This window comes from Mobula hypostoma, chromosome 14 (genome assembly GCF_963921235.1).
Source record: "Mobula hypostoma chromosome 14, sMobHyp1.1, whole genome shotgun sequence".
NCBI lineage: Eukaryota > Metazoa > Chordata > Chondrichthyes > Myliobatiformes > Myliobatidae > Mobula > Mobula hypostoma.
Window position 1 is genome coordinate 40,490,193 of NC_086110.1, and position 18,214 is coordinate 40,508,406.

An 18,214-nucleotide genomic window follows, 5' to 3' on the forward strand; every position below is an offset into this window, starting at 1 on the left:
AGGTCTTGGCCTGAAGTGTTGGCTGTTTATTCCTTCCATAGATGCTGCCTGACTTGCTGAGTTCCTGCAGAATTTTGTATGTGTTGCTCAAGATTTCTAGCATCTGTAGAATCTCTTGTGCTTATGAAATGTAGGTAGATGCTACAGTCCTGCCTAATTTTTAAACAAGATTGTAATTCCGAGTTTTATCTCATAATTAAAGGTACAATCTTGTTGTTTTAACTCTATTTTTAAAGAATTTTTACCAAGATAAAAATAAAGTGTGAACTGGTTTGTATGATTTTGTGTCTTGATAGGTGTTCTCTCTGTGGCTATGAGTGTAGCCATCCACCCTCACTGAAGTCACATATGTGGAAACATGCAAGTGACCAAAATTATAATTATGAGCAAGTGAATAAGGCCATTAATGAAGCTATTTCTCAAAGCAGCAGGTGAGATACATTGCATGTGGTAGTTCAGTTTCTTGTGGACACTTTGTTGTGAGAATTATTTTTATTCACTCAGGGGATGTGGGCTGAGCCAGCATTTAATTGCCCATCTCTAAGGGTGATGGAGAGCTGCTGCCTTGAACCCCTGCAGTCCTGATGTGGGGGTCTACCCACAGTACTATTATTGAGGAAATTCCACAGTTTTGACCCAGTGACAGTGAAAGAATGGAAATATATTTCAAAGTCAGAATGTTTGGAGAGCAACTTTCAGATGGCAGTGTTCCCCTCATCCATCTACCTAGTAGAAGTCTTGGGTTTACAAGGTGTATCTAAGAAATGTCAGTGAGTTACTGCAATGTATTCTGTAGATGGTATATACTGTTTCTACGGCGCTTCAGTGGCTGTGGATGAGGTGTCTGTCAAGCTGGCTACCATGTCTTGTATGCTGTCAAGCTTCTTCTGTGTTGCTGAAGCTGCACTCAACTGGACAAGTAGAGAGTATTCCATCACACTGCTAACTTTAGGCTTGTAGATGACAGGCAGACTTGAGGGAGTTAAGAGATGAGTTACTCGCCACAGGATTCTGAGCCTCTGATGTATTCTTGTAGCCACACTGTATATATAGCTACACCTGTTCAGTTTCTGGTCAGTGCTGTCACCAGGATAGTAATTGTGGTGGATTCAGGGACAGTAATGCCATTGAATTTCAGAGGATGATTGCTGGATTTTGTCTTGTTGGGTATCAGCATTGCCCGGCACTGGCTGTCTCAGTCCAGGCCTAGATATTGTCCAGGTCTCACTGTAGTTAGTTGCAAACTGCCTCAATATCTGAGAAGGCTCAAATAGTACTGAACTTTGTGCAGTCATTAGCGGACATCCCTACTTCTGATCTTATGACGAAGGAGGGTAATTTATGAAGCAGCTGAAGATGAATGGGCCTAGGACGCTATCCTGAGGAACTTCTGCAGATGTGTTCTGTGGCCGTGATGATTGTCCTTCAGTCGCAGCAACAGTCTTCGTTAGTGCTGGGTATGATTTCAACTAGTGGAGCGCTTCTTCTTGATGATCATTGACTTCAGATTAGCCAGGTTTCCTTGATGCCATACGATCAAATGCTATTCCAAGGACATTTACTCTCTTTTTGCCGATGAGTTCAGCTCTTTTGTTCATGTTTGGACTAGGGGTGTAATGAGATCAGAGCAGTGTGATTTTGGCAGAAGCCAAAGTGAGCTTCTCGAATCAGGTTACGGCAAAACACGTGCCACTTGATAGCACTACAGATTATGCCTTGCCTTCACCACTGTTCTGATGATCAAGAGGGAAGAAGATGGTGCCAGTGAACAATGCAATCAAAGGTGATGTCCCTCAGATGGTTCACAAAATAAAGTAGTTTCTTCTCCCAAATATGATTCTGCTACCAGGCTTTCAGCTGCAATTGGAACCTGTGATTTACATTTTGGTGGTGTGCTTTCAGGCCGATTGAGCAATCTGGCACTTTGCTGTCTCTGAGGAGGTTTGGTGAGGTTTCAAGCAAACTGGGCGGCCTAGAGGCCAAGAAGCCTGGAGACGGGTGCGAGCCCACGATCGTCTCCATTTCTTGCCGACCTCACCATTAAAGTGAAGAGCAAGATTGAAATCAACATGGACAAGGTCAGAAGATGCATGGGTGTTCGGCATTGTCTGCAATGCATTTGAGCCCCCCCTCCCCATCTCCTCCCCCCCCTCCTTTCCCCCCCTTGCTCCCCCCCCATCTGTGCTCCCAGAGGAGCACATTTGATCAGTCCCTCCCCGTCCCCATATCACTCCCTCCTTCCACTGGAGGATGATGCCAGAGGCTTGTTTCTTGGGAAAGGTTTAGTTGATGCAGTTTGTCGATTGTACTCTGCTGTTCATGTTATGTGTGTTTCTGGTTATCCCCTTTTTATTACTATTTTGATCAGGACAGACTGGCTGCAGCAAATGGCACAGTGCTAAGTAGAACTAAACTGAATATTCCTAGACTGTTTCAATGACTGTGGTATGATGGGGGGGGGGGGGTTGCTTTTTTTTTACCGTTTACTTGATTTGTTGCTTTACTTGTGCATTGGGAGCTTGATGTTTTCTTTGCACAGGTCCATTGTTTTCTTTGTTCCGTGGCTGTGGGAGGACGAATCTGCCGGTTGCATTCTGCATACACACTTCGATAATGAATGTACTTTGAACCTTTGAAGTGTGCACCAATTAAGTAATATGACCATGTTGGATTTGGCCTGCTTTGTTATGAACAAGATATTAATGAGTAGATACCAATGATGTAGCTGTACTGGATCAGCTTGACCAAGTGCGAAGTAAGGTCTGGGGCAAAATACTTTAGTACTATTGTCAGAATGTTGTCAGGGCCCCATTTGACCCTGCTGAATACAGTACCTTTGGCTGCTTCCTTAATATCACATGGCTGAAGATTGGAACCTGTTGTCCTTGAGGCCACTGGATCAACCACTTGGCAATTCTGACCAGAGGTTGGTCAGCTTTCTCTTTAGCACTCATGCACCAGGCTGCAGCTTCAATGAGAATGGAGATATTTCTGCAGCCTCCTTCTCCCGTCAGTTGTTTTATTGTCCACCTTTTTTAACTGGATGTGGCAGAGCTGCAGGGCTTAGATCTGATCTGCTTGTACTGAGATTGCTCCTTTTAGCTGTTGCATGCCGTTATGCTGTTTGGCATGAAATAGTGCTGCTCCTGCCATATTCTATCCCTTTGCCACTCTCAATGCTTCCCCCAGGTGGTGTTTGATATAGAACATTACTAATGCATCGGCCAAAGGGAAATGGTACATGGTAACCCAACAGATGGTTTCCTTGCCTCAGTTTAACCTGATATCATGAGATTGATATGTCAATAATTATTTTAAATCTTCATAGTGCTTGGTTATAGTATATTTGTACAAGCTGCCAATTTTTATTATAAAACTAAGATATTATTTCTGAAGGATGTGCTATATTTTTCTTGTTGGTTAGGCAAGGAGCTAATTCAACTTTATAATCTCAGCTTTTTAATTATGGGTAGGTACAGTAAAACTGATAAGGCATTACCTAACTATTCAGAAATCTATTAGTTTAGATAGTCTCACAGTGTCATAAGGCTGTCGTATTCAGGAATAGACACGACACACGATTTCTGGTACAAATAATGTGGAACAAAGTTATTAGTGAATTGGTGTGGGGAAGTACTATTTTAGTAAACTTATTTACTCTCTTTGTTTTTTGTAACAAATACTTAAACTGTTTTAGGTCTCAGGAGCCCCAAAGGAAACTTTCAGCTGAAGAAGTTGAAGAAATATCATCACCACCACCATCCATTCATCTTCCTATCAATTCTGATAAACTTGTGTCAGCTCCAGAAACTGGTGAAACCAGGAGCCCTGAAAAATATCAGAAGTTAAATTCAGATGTAAATGTGAACAATTCACCAGGAAAAAGTGGAAGTCAGACTCGTTCTGGCACAGAGTACTGTGTCTTACTGTTCTGTTGCTGTATCTGTGGATTTGAGTCCACCAGTAAAGAGCTGTTGATGGATCATATGAAGGAACACGAAGGCGAGATTATCAACATCATCCTTAACAAAGACCACTGTTCTCAGTCTGAATAGGGCAGATTGAACTAAAAAGCCTGCAAAATCTACATTTTATTCTTTTGTAGATGAAGACATAAAATAAGCTTGTTTTAGTGTCAACAGAAAATGAACGTTAACATTTCAAAGAGTGACTTTTGTCTTTTTAAACTGTTGTCAGCATTGCAGCTTTCACACTCACAAAATTAGTGTAAGTAATTATTAATAACCTGAAAGCAAGCAAAATACTCAAGGATCATTTTAATGTTTCAGTTTCTCCACACTTCTCCACCTCATGTTCTTAATACTGACATTTTTGATACAGATTGTATTTCTGTATTTATTTAACTTTTTTTAAATATTTATGCATGTAGTTTTAGCTGTAGTGAAGAGTGAGTTGTTATAAGGCAGTCAAGTTGTATTTACAATGCACTTTGGTCATGGTGCTATTTTATAATTGTATCACTGAACAGATCTTTTAAGAGCAACAGTAGGGGAAGGAGATGTTGATGAAATCTTTCTCCTTGTTATTAGCAATATAAATATAGATGGAATAAAGGTTTTATTTAAAGATTTGCTTATTTACGTCTACCCAGGGAACTATTCGTGTCTAAGTCAATACAGGTTTTACTACCCGATTAGAGCATACAGCTCATAGACTTCACAGTTCACTGTGAATGGAAGGGTGGCGGGATAAAATTTTCGTCTGTGTAGTTTGTTGCTTAATACAGTTTTTGTACATCTTTGAAATTGAAGTCATGCTTTCACCTACTTGTTTTTTTCTCTGAAATACATTTTACTGCAGACATATTACCTTTGAAATTCCATACCATACCACTGACTTATTTCAAATGGATTGAAAGATCATCTTTGGTTCAGCCATAAAATACACATGACATTTTAAAACAAGCTTTTTTAGGAATGGGTATTTCCTAACTTACTGTATTTAGTTCAGATCAGTATTTAATGTTTGGTTACATTCATGAAGCTTAAGTGTTTCAAACTGAAAATATTGAGATCTATATTAAAAGTGAGTTTCAGGGTCTGCATATTGGTATGTTTTTATCATGAGTGGAAGTTATTAAAAGTAATCTTAAAACGATTAATATTTATAGAACCATTAGCTCCTCAGAAATTTGTCCTGGGTGTCTGTTGTCACAATAGTTTCTGGCAACAAGGAATTACCATTAATATTATAAAGAAAATTAACATTTGATTTGTAATGAGTCCGTGAGAAGTTGCAATGTTTGATTTTACTGTTTAAAGTAATGATAGCCTTCATTTTGTAAGAAATATTGCACTGAATCATAAGAGCTGTTATTCAACTTAAGGCTAATGAAATAGTCCTTTTGAGACAGGAATTCGCCTAAAATTTAGAATTGCAGGTATAAACAACTTGAAATTTATGGTGGATTTGCATTCAGCAGTTAAAAGAAAAATTTGATGTTAATTTAAAAGCTATGTTTTATTTTACATGCAGTTACTGTGATTAAATAATCGTTAGTTTCTGATGGTTTTACCTTTTGAATTGTTCATGTATGAAATATATTGTTCAGTTTTGAAAACATTGAAATTTCAGATATTCAGTTTGGGCAGATCTTATAAAAAGAAATTAAATATTCAAAATCTTTGTAAATTCCTAATAATTATCAAGATGTAGACCCAATAATAGCCAATGTAAAGATATGGTTTATGACAAATATGAAGGCAGCTTTGTCTTCAGCAAATATTAGGATTAAAGTAACAGCAAAACAGACAATGAATCATTTTAATTCATGCTCTTATCATGCTACTTGTTTTTCAACAGATGAGTTGAGATTTGCCGAACATTTTCACTTGAATTTGGTGTCTCTTTAAAATGTGAAGACTGTGTTTGAGCGAGAACATCCTTGCCCATTGCAAGGTAAATTTCTACTGTATACTTAGTGGCAAATGCACTTACTCATGCCAGAGAAGCTTGCTCCAAGTGTTGAACATGGATCACTTTGTTTTTTTAAAAGGAAATGCAAGGTTTCTTGTGTTGAACTTTGACTGTCTTTTCATAGCATGGAGTATTATCCACTGTTTTTCCCCATGGATTGTGGAAGTAGCGAGTCACTTAGTAAATATCAGCTTGTTCCAATTTCCATTGCTTAAAATGGGTAAAAGCAAGGCTTGGGTTATAATAACCATATAAGTTAACATTCTGTAAAGGAGTATAATTGGAACCTATTTAGACCGGTTTGAATGTTCACTTGAAAGTCAGCTGTTCAATCTAATCTTTTAAACGTTTGAAGTAATTGACAGTCAAGCAGTTAGTTGAAAAGCGCAAGAATTCAGCACGTTATTCTCTTCGAATAGACTCTTGAAAGTTACCTCTCCTATGATACCATGTACTGTCTTTAAAATTACCAAGTATTTACCTTAGCATTCTGGATCTTTGTCCGTTAGAAGTACGAAAAATAAGGCTATTACAGACTTAGAATGTTAACTCAAAAGTTAACCATTTTTTTACTTTGCCTGTTACATACATATTTTAACATAAATATTCTGGCAAACATTTGTTAGATATATATAACAAATAAAAAAAACTCAGCATCTGATTTTAAGGGGTTCATAGAAAATGTTAAAGCTCTTAAAGCTAAAATTGCCAATTCAAAATACTATCTTCAGTAAAGTATTCGCCATGACGTACATCTGGACTTGCAACAAAGACAGTTGAACAGTGTAGTCATTTTATTCAAAGCAATGTTTTTAGAGAGCAGAGTAAATGGAAGTTATAAAATGAATTGCTCCCTATAAAAGTTATTTCTCTAGAAATAAGTGCAGTAAGTGGGTCATTATTGTACACAGATTATGTGCATAAAATCAGTCTCAGTCACTCACAGCAGAATAGTAATTGGACATGATTGCCATTGTGGGAAAAAAAAATCACCCAATAACCTGCACTCTAGCTGAAAATAGAATTACTCTCGGCCAGACTGATAAAACAGCTTCTTCCCTTCATATTAATGGCAGAAATAAAACATTAAAAATAAAATTATATTTGTTATTGTCATTTGTTAATAACCATCTGGAGCAGAATTAGACCATTTTGGCCCATTGAGTCTGCTCCACCATTCCATCATGGCTGATTTATCATCCCTCTCAGACCTGCTCTCTACCTTCTCCCCATACTTTTGATGCCTTTACTAATCAAGAACCTACCAACCTCCACTTTAAATAGATCCAATGACTTGGATAAGGTGGTGAAAACTGATATCTTTGAATATTTCTAAAGTAGAGATAGGTGGATACTTGATACACAAGTGGGATGAAAGGTTATCACAGATAGAAGGCAATGTATGTTGCGGTTAAGATCTGTGATCTTATAAAATGACATAGCAAGTTTGAGGAGCCAGGTAACCAACTTCTACTCTTTAGTTTTTGGGGATCTCAAACACCATTGAATACCATGCAAGTCCAACATGGAAATGAAGCTGATAAAAGGGTCAGTAAGGTTGCATACACACATGCAAACAATGAAGTCCCAAAATCTTGCTGTCACTTTCCAGGGAAATATTGAGTTTCACATGGAACTGCTTGCATTTCCCTGCAAATTATGGCCCCTCACTTGTTGAAAACTAATCTTTTCAATTGCAATTAACCAAAGTGACAGGAGTTTGTTCTTCTGCCAATCAATTTTATAAAGTCAATAAACCATAGAAGCCTTGTAGTTTTTTTTGTAATGGTTCTCAACTTATTTATAAAACTTTTACACAATGACAAGATGACATGCATCACTAATACTACTTTCTTAACTTCATCCCACCCCTATTTGCCACTGGCTAAATGTGGGCACCTCCATTTCCTGCTATATTTGTCAAAGCACGATGCTTGTTGCAGTGTGAACTGTATTTACACAGTTTTGAAGGTCTTCTGAAGGTTTTGTGTGGCTTTAATTAATTTTTATGATTGGATTATAGTTTTATGGTTTAATTAACTGTAAATTTCCAAACCCAAAGCTTGACATAGCTCAAATTAGGTTGCTTCTTGCCACTTGCAGTTCCATAACTGAACTTCTCGGGACGTATCATGATGGTGAAGTTCAATATGGGGAAACTCCACTCGTTCAGTTTGCATCTGTAGAAGACTTGTCAGATTAAGTTCTCTAAGATAAAAGCCTAGCAGATGGTAAGGAGCAAAGGTAGACACAAATCAGCAGATGTTAGTGAGGAAATATTACAAATACTCAATAAGTTAGTCCAATGATATTGATCTCACTGAAAATATATCAAGCACAAATAGGATGAACAAAATGCACCTTTATTTTTGTGAACAGCTTCTTTTGTTGTATTATATTTATTTACAGTACAATCAATTTACAAAGTCTATTCCCCAGTCTGCAAGATACTGCTCCTGTAGGAAAAGCCCCTCTCTGTTGGGAATGAATTAATTCAGTTTATGATAATTCAAATAAGTATAAGGGAACAGTTTAGTCACTGTAAGTCTTATATATCTCCTAAAGTTTAGCAATAGTTGGAAAATCAATGTGATGTCTTAGAGGGCTAGCTGGTATTTGAAAGGTACTAGAGAGAAATATCAATATAAATGAAAAGATTTGCTTGAGTAGGCTGCTAACATGCCAGCTGCTGGTACTTGGCAGTTCATAACTGCCTGTTCAAGCTGTTTTAAGAGGCAAGCAGAAGTGAGTCACAGAGTCATACAGCACAGAAACAGCCCCTTCAGCCCACCATGAAGTAAACCCATTTACCGGCACTGGTTCAATAGCCCTCTATGTCATGGTAGTTCAGGTGGTCCTCTCAATGCTTTTAAATATTGTGAGAGTATCTGTATCCAGGCAACATTTTCCAGATTTCAGGCATTTCCTCGAGTACCTTATCCTAAATCTATGTTTAGACAGTTTGTCCATCTGGAAAAATGTGTTTCTAACCATCCTACCTATGCCCATCATCATTTTGTATGCTTCTGTTTTGTACAGCTCAGCCTACTCGTCTCTGAAAATACCCTGCCTTTACCTAAATCTGTCAGTTGTGTAAATTAATATCAACAGTTAAATCTCTAATTCAATGAAACACAAGTAAGGGTGCATGCATGGTTATTTGCAATTCATATCAAAATTGATTTGTTTTTAATTGAGATTTCAGTGGGACTAAGATGTTGTGAAATTGATTCCTGCTTTATAGCGCACTTACATGGAAAAAAATTTCCTATTCATTAACATTGCATTCAGTGTGGTAGAGTCTCAAATTCTTGCAGTTTCTACACCAGACAAAATAATCAAAGTCCATTGTAAGCCAACATTAACCTGCTTTACAATCAACCATCAACAATAAGTCTGATGCTAAGGTAGGGGATATTCTATGATGAGGGTATTTTTTTTTTAATAGTTATAGTCTGTTTTCAAATTGTTATTGGCAGTGAAAGGATAGCTGTAATTGATGGATGTCAATGTTTGAAGGAATTTTCTTTATGCTACATTTAAGTTAGTTTGTGTGATCTTACAAGTTCACTGAATCCAAAATCATGAAGTAGACAATAATAAAATTAGATTAACTATGTGTACACTGCATCACTAGTAGAGAGAAGCTGGGAACCTACACAAATGTGATATGGATCAACATTCCTCACCAAAATGATTTGTGCCAATTTGGTTTACAGGACATCATTAAAAAATTTAACCTGAAGCCTTCAGATCCTACATGCTTCATTTAATGACCTGTTCACAGCAGAGCCTACATTTCATATTTTATTGTTACATGCTTGCACTTTCAGTAATGGCAATATTAAATAAAATCAATTCATGAAAATATTAAAGAAAAGCCTAATCAAATATCCCATCTATATTCTTAGGTATTTTGAAAGCACTTAGTCAATAATGTACCTTTGTTAATGATCTGTAATTGTACAGTAAAAAAATTAAACTTTGATATAAGGTGGATATTGTAACTTTATAAGTAATGTAACATAGAAGTCATTTGATATTGAAGAATTATTTTGGATACATATAATTTTCTTCACAAATCTCACAACACTAAAACATATTGTTCACCAAAGCACAGCTTTCAGAAAAGCTGACATGGGAGTGTGTGTGTGTGTGTGTGTGTGTGTGTGTGTGTGTGTGCTTTCAGTGTGGAAATGTACAGTATGTTTAAATTCAGTCCATGTATTGAACTCCATGCCTTAGTGCCAAAACCTGTGTGTGGATTATTTATGTGTATGGATCATCAAGTTTTTATGTAAATTAAAATAGACTTGTAGTACTCTTGTAATTATTGTATGTTTCATTGAAATGTCTTGTAACACAATAACTTATTTTATTTGTAATATTTGGCATCTGTTATATTTTATTCAGTATACCAGTTGAAAGTTGGAATAAAATTTGTCTTTTAAAAAAAAGCAAGACACATTTGATGTAATAGATAACCTATTTTTTTCATTTAGCCTTCCCTCAAATGTAATTTTACTTTCAATCAACGAACAATTCTGTGTTCTAAGTTTTTGACTTGTGTCAAAATGATATATAGCATCACAGAAAAAGGGCATATGTTCAGGTCTCGTCAACCCATGTTGATTATTTTGGATGAATAATGTTCGTAATCTCATTTGCCTGCTCAATTTTCATATTTCTTTATATAATCTTCTTTAACCACCAACCTAGCCTAGTCCAAAATATTGACATGTGAGGTAAACTTCTGTTATAACACTTTATAGTTTTGTTTTGCAAAGGTACGGTCCTTGCTCTTAATAAGCTTGAGACTTCCTTTTCAGCTTACAGTAAAGGGTGGAATTGCAACCATGTTTGAATATTTTACTGTTATCAACATTCGTATATACTTGACAAGTGTAGAATATGAATCTTAAAATTTTCATTGGTAAAAATGTAAGCTAATATTTACTGCAATTTCTGAACAAGGTTTGTCAATGCCTAACCTCTTAATTCTTTCCGCTGAAGATTTTCTTTGCAACTAAGTACTTTAATGGATGTAGTGCTATTAAAAGTTTATGACTTCATATGGTCAAGCTTTATTAATAAGCCTTCAAGTGACATGTACCACCCAAAATTTTCTTTCCTGCTGCCAGTTTCAGCCAGGACCTATGTACAGTTGAAGTCAGAAGTTTACATACACCTTAGCTAAATACATTTAAACTCAGTTTTTCCACAATTCCTGACCTATAATCCTAGAAAACATTGCCTGTCTTAGGTCAGTTAGGATCACTACTTTATTTTAAGAATGTTAAATGTCGGAATAATAGTAGAGAGAATGATTTATTTCAGCTTTTATTTCTTTCATCACATTCCCAGTGGGTTAGAAGTTCACATACACTTTGGGTAGCCTTCCACACCCTTCTCACAATAAGTTGCTGGAATTTTGTTCCATTCCTCCAGCCAGAACTGGTGTAACTGAGGTTTGTAGGTCTCCTTGCTCGCACACGCTTTTTCAGTTCTGCCCACAAATTTTCTATTGGAATGAGGTCAGGGCTTTGTGTTGGCCACTCCAATACCTTGACTTTGTTGTCCTTAAGCAATTTTGTCACAACTTTGAAGGTATGCTTGGGGTCATTGTCCATTTGGAAGACCCATGTGCGACCAAGCTTTAACTTACTGGCTGATGTCTTGAGATGTTGCTTCAATATATCCACATAATTTTCCTTCCTCATGATGCCATCTATTTTGTGAAGTGCACCAGTCCCTCCTGCAGCAAAGCACCCTCACAGCATGATGCTGCCAACCCATGCTTCATGGTTGGGGTGGTGTTCTTCGGCTTGCAAGCCTAACCCTTTTTCCTCCAAACATAAAGATGGTCATTATGGCCAAACAATTCAATTTTTGTTTCATCAGACCAGAGGACATTTCTCCAAAAAGTAAGATCTTTGTCCACATGTGCACTTGCAAACTGTAGTCTAGCTTTTTTGTGGTGGTTTTGGAGCAGTGGCTTCATCCTTGCTGAGCAGCCTTTCAGGTTATGTTGATATAGGAATCGTTTTACTGTGGATATACATACTTGTCTATTTGTTTCCTCCAGCACCTTTGCTGTTGTTCTGGGATTGATTTGCACTTTTCGCGCCAGCGTACGTTCATCTCTAGGAAACAATGCATCTCCTTCCTGAATGGTATGACAGCTGCGTGGTCCCATGGTGTTTATACTTGCGTACTATTGTTTGTACAGATGAACATGGTACCTTCAGGCATTTGGAAATTGCTCCCAAGGATGAACCAGACTTGTGGAGGTCCACAATTTTTTTTCTCTGAGGTCTTGGCTGATTTCTTTTGATTTTGTTTGTAAACATCTGACTCACTAGAATTGTGATAGTCAATTAAAAGTGAAATAATCTGTCTGTAAACAATTGTTGGAAACATTACTCTTGTCATGCACAAAGTAGATGTCCTCAACGTCTTGCCAAAACTATAGTTTGCTAATATGAAATCTGTGGAGGAGTAAAACAATGAGTTTTAATGACTTCAACCTATGTGTATGTAAATTTCTGATTTCAACTGTAATTACATGTACATAATGCTTACATTACTGTAAAGTTTATATTCATCTTACAGCCTGAGACACTACAAGCATATCACCCAAACACTGATACTTAAGCAGGGCCAGGTGACATCTAATCACAAGCAGCAGCTGATTAGTGGGTCTGGAACACAACTGCAAGACTTCCATGGAAGAGACTCTACTTGCCATTAATGAGGCGGCCATTACTGAATTTGTGGCAAATAATGAAAGGAAAACCACTGAATAAGCCAGTAATCTTATACGAAATCCTCATCTTTGCATTCCATTATCCTTCATTTTACTGGTGTTTAAGTTGCAGATGGTGAATTGTATATGTCTTACTCAGTGTATCTTGCTCTCTACTACCAATCCCTTCTCAATATCATGACTATTGTATGTTTCTGCTTTTGGAAATGCTAGAACTCAAATTTCACCAGGCAATGCTCTATCAGGATAAAGGCATTTTTGAACCCATTACTATTGCTTCCTAGTGCCCTAGCTATTAGCTATCAGTCAGTAAACCCAGAAAAGTACAAGTGTTCAGAGTTTGCATGCTGACAAAGCAGTGCTGCAATCTATCTTCCAATTAGAATGTTGACAGCATAAACCTGTTTTCTCACAAAGACTGTACCTGCAGCTACTTACTTAAGTACACAAGGTGTCCTACAGGAGACCTAGGCAAATCTTGATTTCATCTCAGGATATGTGCAGAGCAGCCCACACATCAGTTGATATTTCAGCATACAGATAATCCAGTGTAATGCAGTATGACATTAAATGTGTGCACATGGTTCAGAGTCATCCTTAATTATGATTTATAGTGGCCAGGTATGTGTAGAAAGTGCAGTGGCCCGTTGCAAATGAAAGCATCGGTTTCTTGTGGAGGATGGGAAGTCTGGAACTTTCCACCTCAGTGCTCTATGACTTAGAAGGTGAGTGAGATCAGTAGCAGTGAAATGAGAAAGTGATTTTTTTTTCCATTTGTGTTTCAACGTATTAATATCTGCTCTCAAGTTAATATACCTTCAAAATCACCAGAGTGCAATCAGTGTCACCCTGCACCAGAAGGTATGCTGCAATGCTTGTTCTGCCTGCTGCTATCTGGCAGGGGAGAATAAAATGTACTGTGTGTGTTCACTTTGAATTCAGTGTGGTCATGATCTCTGGGTATCAGTGGAAGGTGAATTGTGAGATGTTGCCAAATGCCCAAATGGGAGGATCCCAAATAAAAATTCATGGCCACAGTGATTGACAGTCACTGACAGATATCCTGTTCTGAAGCTGTGTGATGTTGCATTCATTGGAAGCAACGCCCAAATAAGAAGAGTGAGGATTTTTGTAGCTTCTTTATTGATTCTCACAAAAAGGTATGGAAAATATTTTGTAAATTTTGTTTTCTATTTATATAAATAAGGAATGCATCAAAATAGTATCAATATTAGAGACAAGAAATGCTTTCAGAAGATAGCAGTGCTTTGTCAACACAATTCTAGTATAAAGGCACTGATTTCAGTTGAATTTCCTGCATCAAAATAGCCTGGGTTTCCGTTCTTATCAAGATGTCTGTGTTGCACCCCGCTTCTCTTTTTATATATAAAAAGTTAGCAGGATGTCCCGTTTAAATCATTGTTCTGCAATTGCCTATAAACGTAAAAAAAAACATTTCCTGCAGTTGTTTAAAAATCTCGATATATTAGCAGACAGTTCAAATGTGAAGAAACATTGTAACTGTGAGAAGCATAGGTGCGGCAGATATGATACTAGAATCTTGGGAATTGTTGATCCTTCTAATACAGTGTATTGTGGAGTACACAGCTATGCTTTCTTTACGTCAAAAAGCTGAGATGCTAATGAAAAGTTCTGCATTAATTGATGGGTAAGTAGATTAATTATGTCAAGCCTGGATATCATAGTTTAGTTTTTTTCACTACATTCAAAAAATTCGATAATGTCTCAGACTTGTATAAACTGATGTAAATTATAATTATCATCTTTGGATGGATATTGGCTGCTGAGGTGGGCTTCAAATGAATCCAGTAAATTAATGCTACCGAGCAGTTTTTTTTTCAGGCTTATATGCACTGAATTTTGCTGATGGTTCTACGTGGTAGTTCTGGCTAGTTATAGTAAGCATGGGCATACTTGATACTTCCACATCTCTATACCTCAGTACAGAACACTGAGAATGCCAAATGTGGTGTATGTGAGTTTTTGCTACTCCCTGCACCAGCCATTAATTCAAGGGTGGTTCTGTAAGGTACTGAATTGAGAGGCTGGTACAGCTTGCATCTAACACATATTAATGTTTTATTACCTTTACTGTTTCCTATAGTTAAATGTTTTTAAATAAATGTTTTGTTTTAATGAAGTATTTAATGTATTTCAACTCTTTCGGAACGCCTTTGACACCACATTCATTTAGACATAGTGGAAAAGGGCTTCTGACAACATGAGGTATCAAGGAACTATTGGAATGGTGCAAGGCAGGGCTTCAGCTGCTGTTACCCAAGACTCGGCCGTTCCCTGCAGTGCAGCCACTTTCTGAAATGCCTGCAATAAATTGGCCTGGGGGATGCTGGAGGCTACCTGGCTCCAAATGACATCTTGTTTAAGTTTCAAACAAAGGCAGTTTAATTCCGTAATGTTGGCTGAATATTCAAACATTAAACCTGTCTTTTAAAGAAAATGATTAACCTTACTTGTCACACGTGCATCGAAGCATACAGTGACATGTGTCGTTTACTTCAAATCAAATCAGCGAGGATTGTGTTGGGGCAGTCAGTAAGTGTCAACATGTTTCCAGCACTAACGTAACATGCTTATAACTTCTTCTCTTTGGAGTGTGGGAGGAAACCCACATTCATGTGGAGAACGTAGAAACTCCTCACAGACAGTGGCGGGAATTGAACCCCAATCTTACAGCAGGTGCTGTAACAGCATTATACGAACCGCTCTGGTGCTGCAACACGGTATTTGTTGTTTAAGAATTACTTTGAAACTTTGTTTGCACAAGCCATCAAATTCACTCGGTAGATCAAAGTACTTGTCCAGATCAAGGAAATAAGCTATTTTCTTCCATTTCAAATATCACAGGGTGATAGCATGATTTGTTCCTACATCAATAAGAATGCCAATAGTTCTCAGTATCTTTGTAGTAACATTTCTACCTGCATTTATTTGAAGTGGCCTAAGCCTACCGAAATGACCTGTCGTTGTCAGAATTATGGCAATTGAAATTTCACAATGTTTAAAAGTATAAAACACAGAACGTCAATACCAGTGTTTGTGCTCGACGTGAGTTTTTTTTTCTCATTCTTCATCTCACCCCATCAACATGCTTATTTTTACTTCACGTTTATCTAGATTTCCCCTTACACGCATGTTCTCGGGGTTCCGTTGAATTTTTCACTAGATGTTTTAATGAATATACAGTTATTTCCCCGATTCCCACCTCAATCTGAAATGGAAACTACTTCTTTCCATGTTTCCTATATAACCATTCATATTTTTAATGAGCCCTTTGCAGAGAAATGCACCACAACCTATTAAATATTTTGAGTACAGTACTGTGTCTTAAGGCATATGTAAGGAAGTTATATAAAGTGAAGATGTTTTCAAAAATAGTGAAATTAAAAGTTTCTAAATATTAAAAAAAATTACTATAAAAAGCAGTAACAGTAAAAAAGCTAACTCAAATCAATACTTGGTGCGACCACCCTTTGCCTTTAAAATTGCATCAATTCTCTTGGGTATACCATCGTGCAGTTTTATAAGAAAATCAGCTGGTGGGTTGTTCTAGGCATCTTAAAGAACTTGCCACAGTTCTTCTGCAGATTTAGGCTATCCCACTTCTGTCTCTCCAGGTAATCCCAGACAGCCTCAATGATGTTGAGGTCAGGGCTCTATAGAGGCCGTGCCATCTATTGTAGAACTCCTTGATCTTTTCGCTGAAGATAGTTCTTTATGTCCTTGGCCGTGCATTTGAGGTCATTGTCCTGCTGTAGAATAAAGTTGGGACCCATCAGATGCCTCCCTGATGGTTTTGTGTGAAGGATGAGAATCTGCTTGTACTTCTCAGCCGTGAAGATTCCAGTAATTTTGACCAGATTACCAACTCCGTTTGCAGAAATGCAGCGTCAAAACTGCAGGGAACCTGCACTGTCGTTCGCTGTCGGGCTGCAGACACTCATCCATGTAGTGTTTTCCAGCTCTTCTATGGACAAACTGCCTCCTGTTTCAGACAAAAATTTCAAATTTTTCAAATTCCAGAGCACTTGCTCAGAGTAAGTGGAATCCTCAATGTTGAGAAATACAAGCAAATTCTCATCCATCAAGCAATATCATCGGGGAGGCATCTGATTGGTCCTAACTTCATTCTGCAGCAAGACAATGGCCCCAAACACATTGCTAAAGACATAAAGAACTATCTCCAGTGAAAAGAAGGTCAAGGAGTTCTGCAACAGATGGCATAGCCTCTACTGAGCCCTGATCTCCACATCATTGAGGCTGCCTGGGATTATCTGGAGAGATAGAAGCAAATGAGACAGCCAAAGTCTGCAGAAGAACTGTGGCACATTCTCCAAGATGCTTGGAACAACCTACCAGTAGATTTTCTTATAAAACTGCATGATGGTATACCCAAGAGAAAATTGATGCAAGTTTAAAAGCAAAAGATGGTCGCATCAAATATTGATTTGATTTGGAACGCAGAAGGCCAGGCAGCATCAATAAGAAGAAGTACAGTCGATGTTTCAGGCCGAGACCCTTCGCCAGTCCTGACAAAGGGTCTTGGCCCAAAACGTCGACTGTACTGTACTTCTTCCTATAGATGCTGCCTGGCCTGCTGTGTTCCACCAGCATTTTGTGTGTTGCTTGAATTTCCAGCATCTGCAGATTTCCTCGTGTTTGATTTGATTTGTTTTTTTTTACTATTTATTGTTTTTTATAGTAATTTTGATACTTTTAATTAACCTTTTCATTGTTTGAGAGCTTTTTCACTTTAGTGAATTTCTGACACGTGTCTTTTGCACAGTACCATAGGTACAGAATAATCAATCTGATCTATTATCATTCTAGCTTGCATTTTTGCAACTTCTTTGGTGCTTGTATGTTTGTTTGTTTTTTAATATAAAACAAGAACAAATCACAAAATTCCAAACAGCAGCTACAAATTGTTGGAGGAACTCTGCAGGCAGCATCCATGGAAAAGATGAAACAGTCGACGTTTTGGGCCAAGACCCTTCAACAGGACTAGAGAAAAAAAATGAGAAGTCAGAGTAAGAAGGTGGAGGGAGGTGAGGAAGAAGTACAACATAGTAGGTGATAGGTGAAGCCAGGAAGAGGGGGAGATGTGTAGTAAAGATCTGGGAAGTCAATTGGTGAAAGAGATAAAGGGCTGGAGAAGGGGGAATCTGATAGAAGACAGAAGGCCATGGAAGAAAGGGAAGGGGAAGGAGCCCCAGAGGAAGGTGCTGGGCAAGTAAGTTATATTCCAAATATAGTATAACTGAGATTTCTATTTAAGTTAAGCATAACTTATTTTCCTTTCAATTTTGTTCTGAAAATATTATTCTTATGGATTATTAATCTGTCATTTCTTGTGATTTGTGTACCCATTAATGCAATTGTCTTAGATCCTATCCTTTTTACAAAGAGTTTGTGAACTTCTGCCGAGTCAAAATATATAACTTCATACCTGTATACACTGAAGTGCATAAA

At 37.6% G+C, this 18,214-nt stretch overlaps 2 protein-coding genes across 5 annotated transcripts in view; both read left to right on the forward strand.

Annotated features, from left to right (window-relative positions):
• Positions 1-10,836, forward strand: part of znf507 (zinc finger protein 507) — a 62,119-nt gene extending 51,283 nt beyond the window's left edge. For 2 of the 4 annotated variants that reach the window (XM_063066971.1, XM_063066972.1), the window contains exons 7-8: positions 297-431; positions 3,698-10,836. In XM_063066971.1, the coding sequence (XP_062923041.1) occupies positions 297-431; positions 3,698-4,055 (493 nt within the window). In that variant the 3' untranslated portion in view covers positions 4,056-10,836. Of the gene's footprint in view, positions 1-296; positions 432-1,902; positions 2,079-3,697 lie in introns of those variants that run through there. The other 2 variants (XM_063066973.1, XR_010020301.1) reach the window with 2 other exon arrangements.
• Positions 10,837-14,208: 3,372 nt separating this feature from the next.
• Positions 14,209-18,214, forward strand: part of LOC134356501 (dipeptidase 1-like) — a 34,726-nt gene continuing 30,720 nt past the window's right edge. Inside the window, exon 1 of the mRNA XM_063067460.1 lies at positions 14,209-14,372. Coding sequence (XP_062923530.1) covers positions 14,251-14,372 — 122 coding nt within the window. The 5' untranslated portion in view covers positions 14,209-14,250. The remainder of the gene's footprint in view (positions 14,373-18,214) is intronic.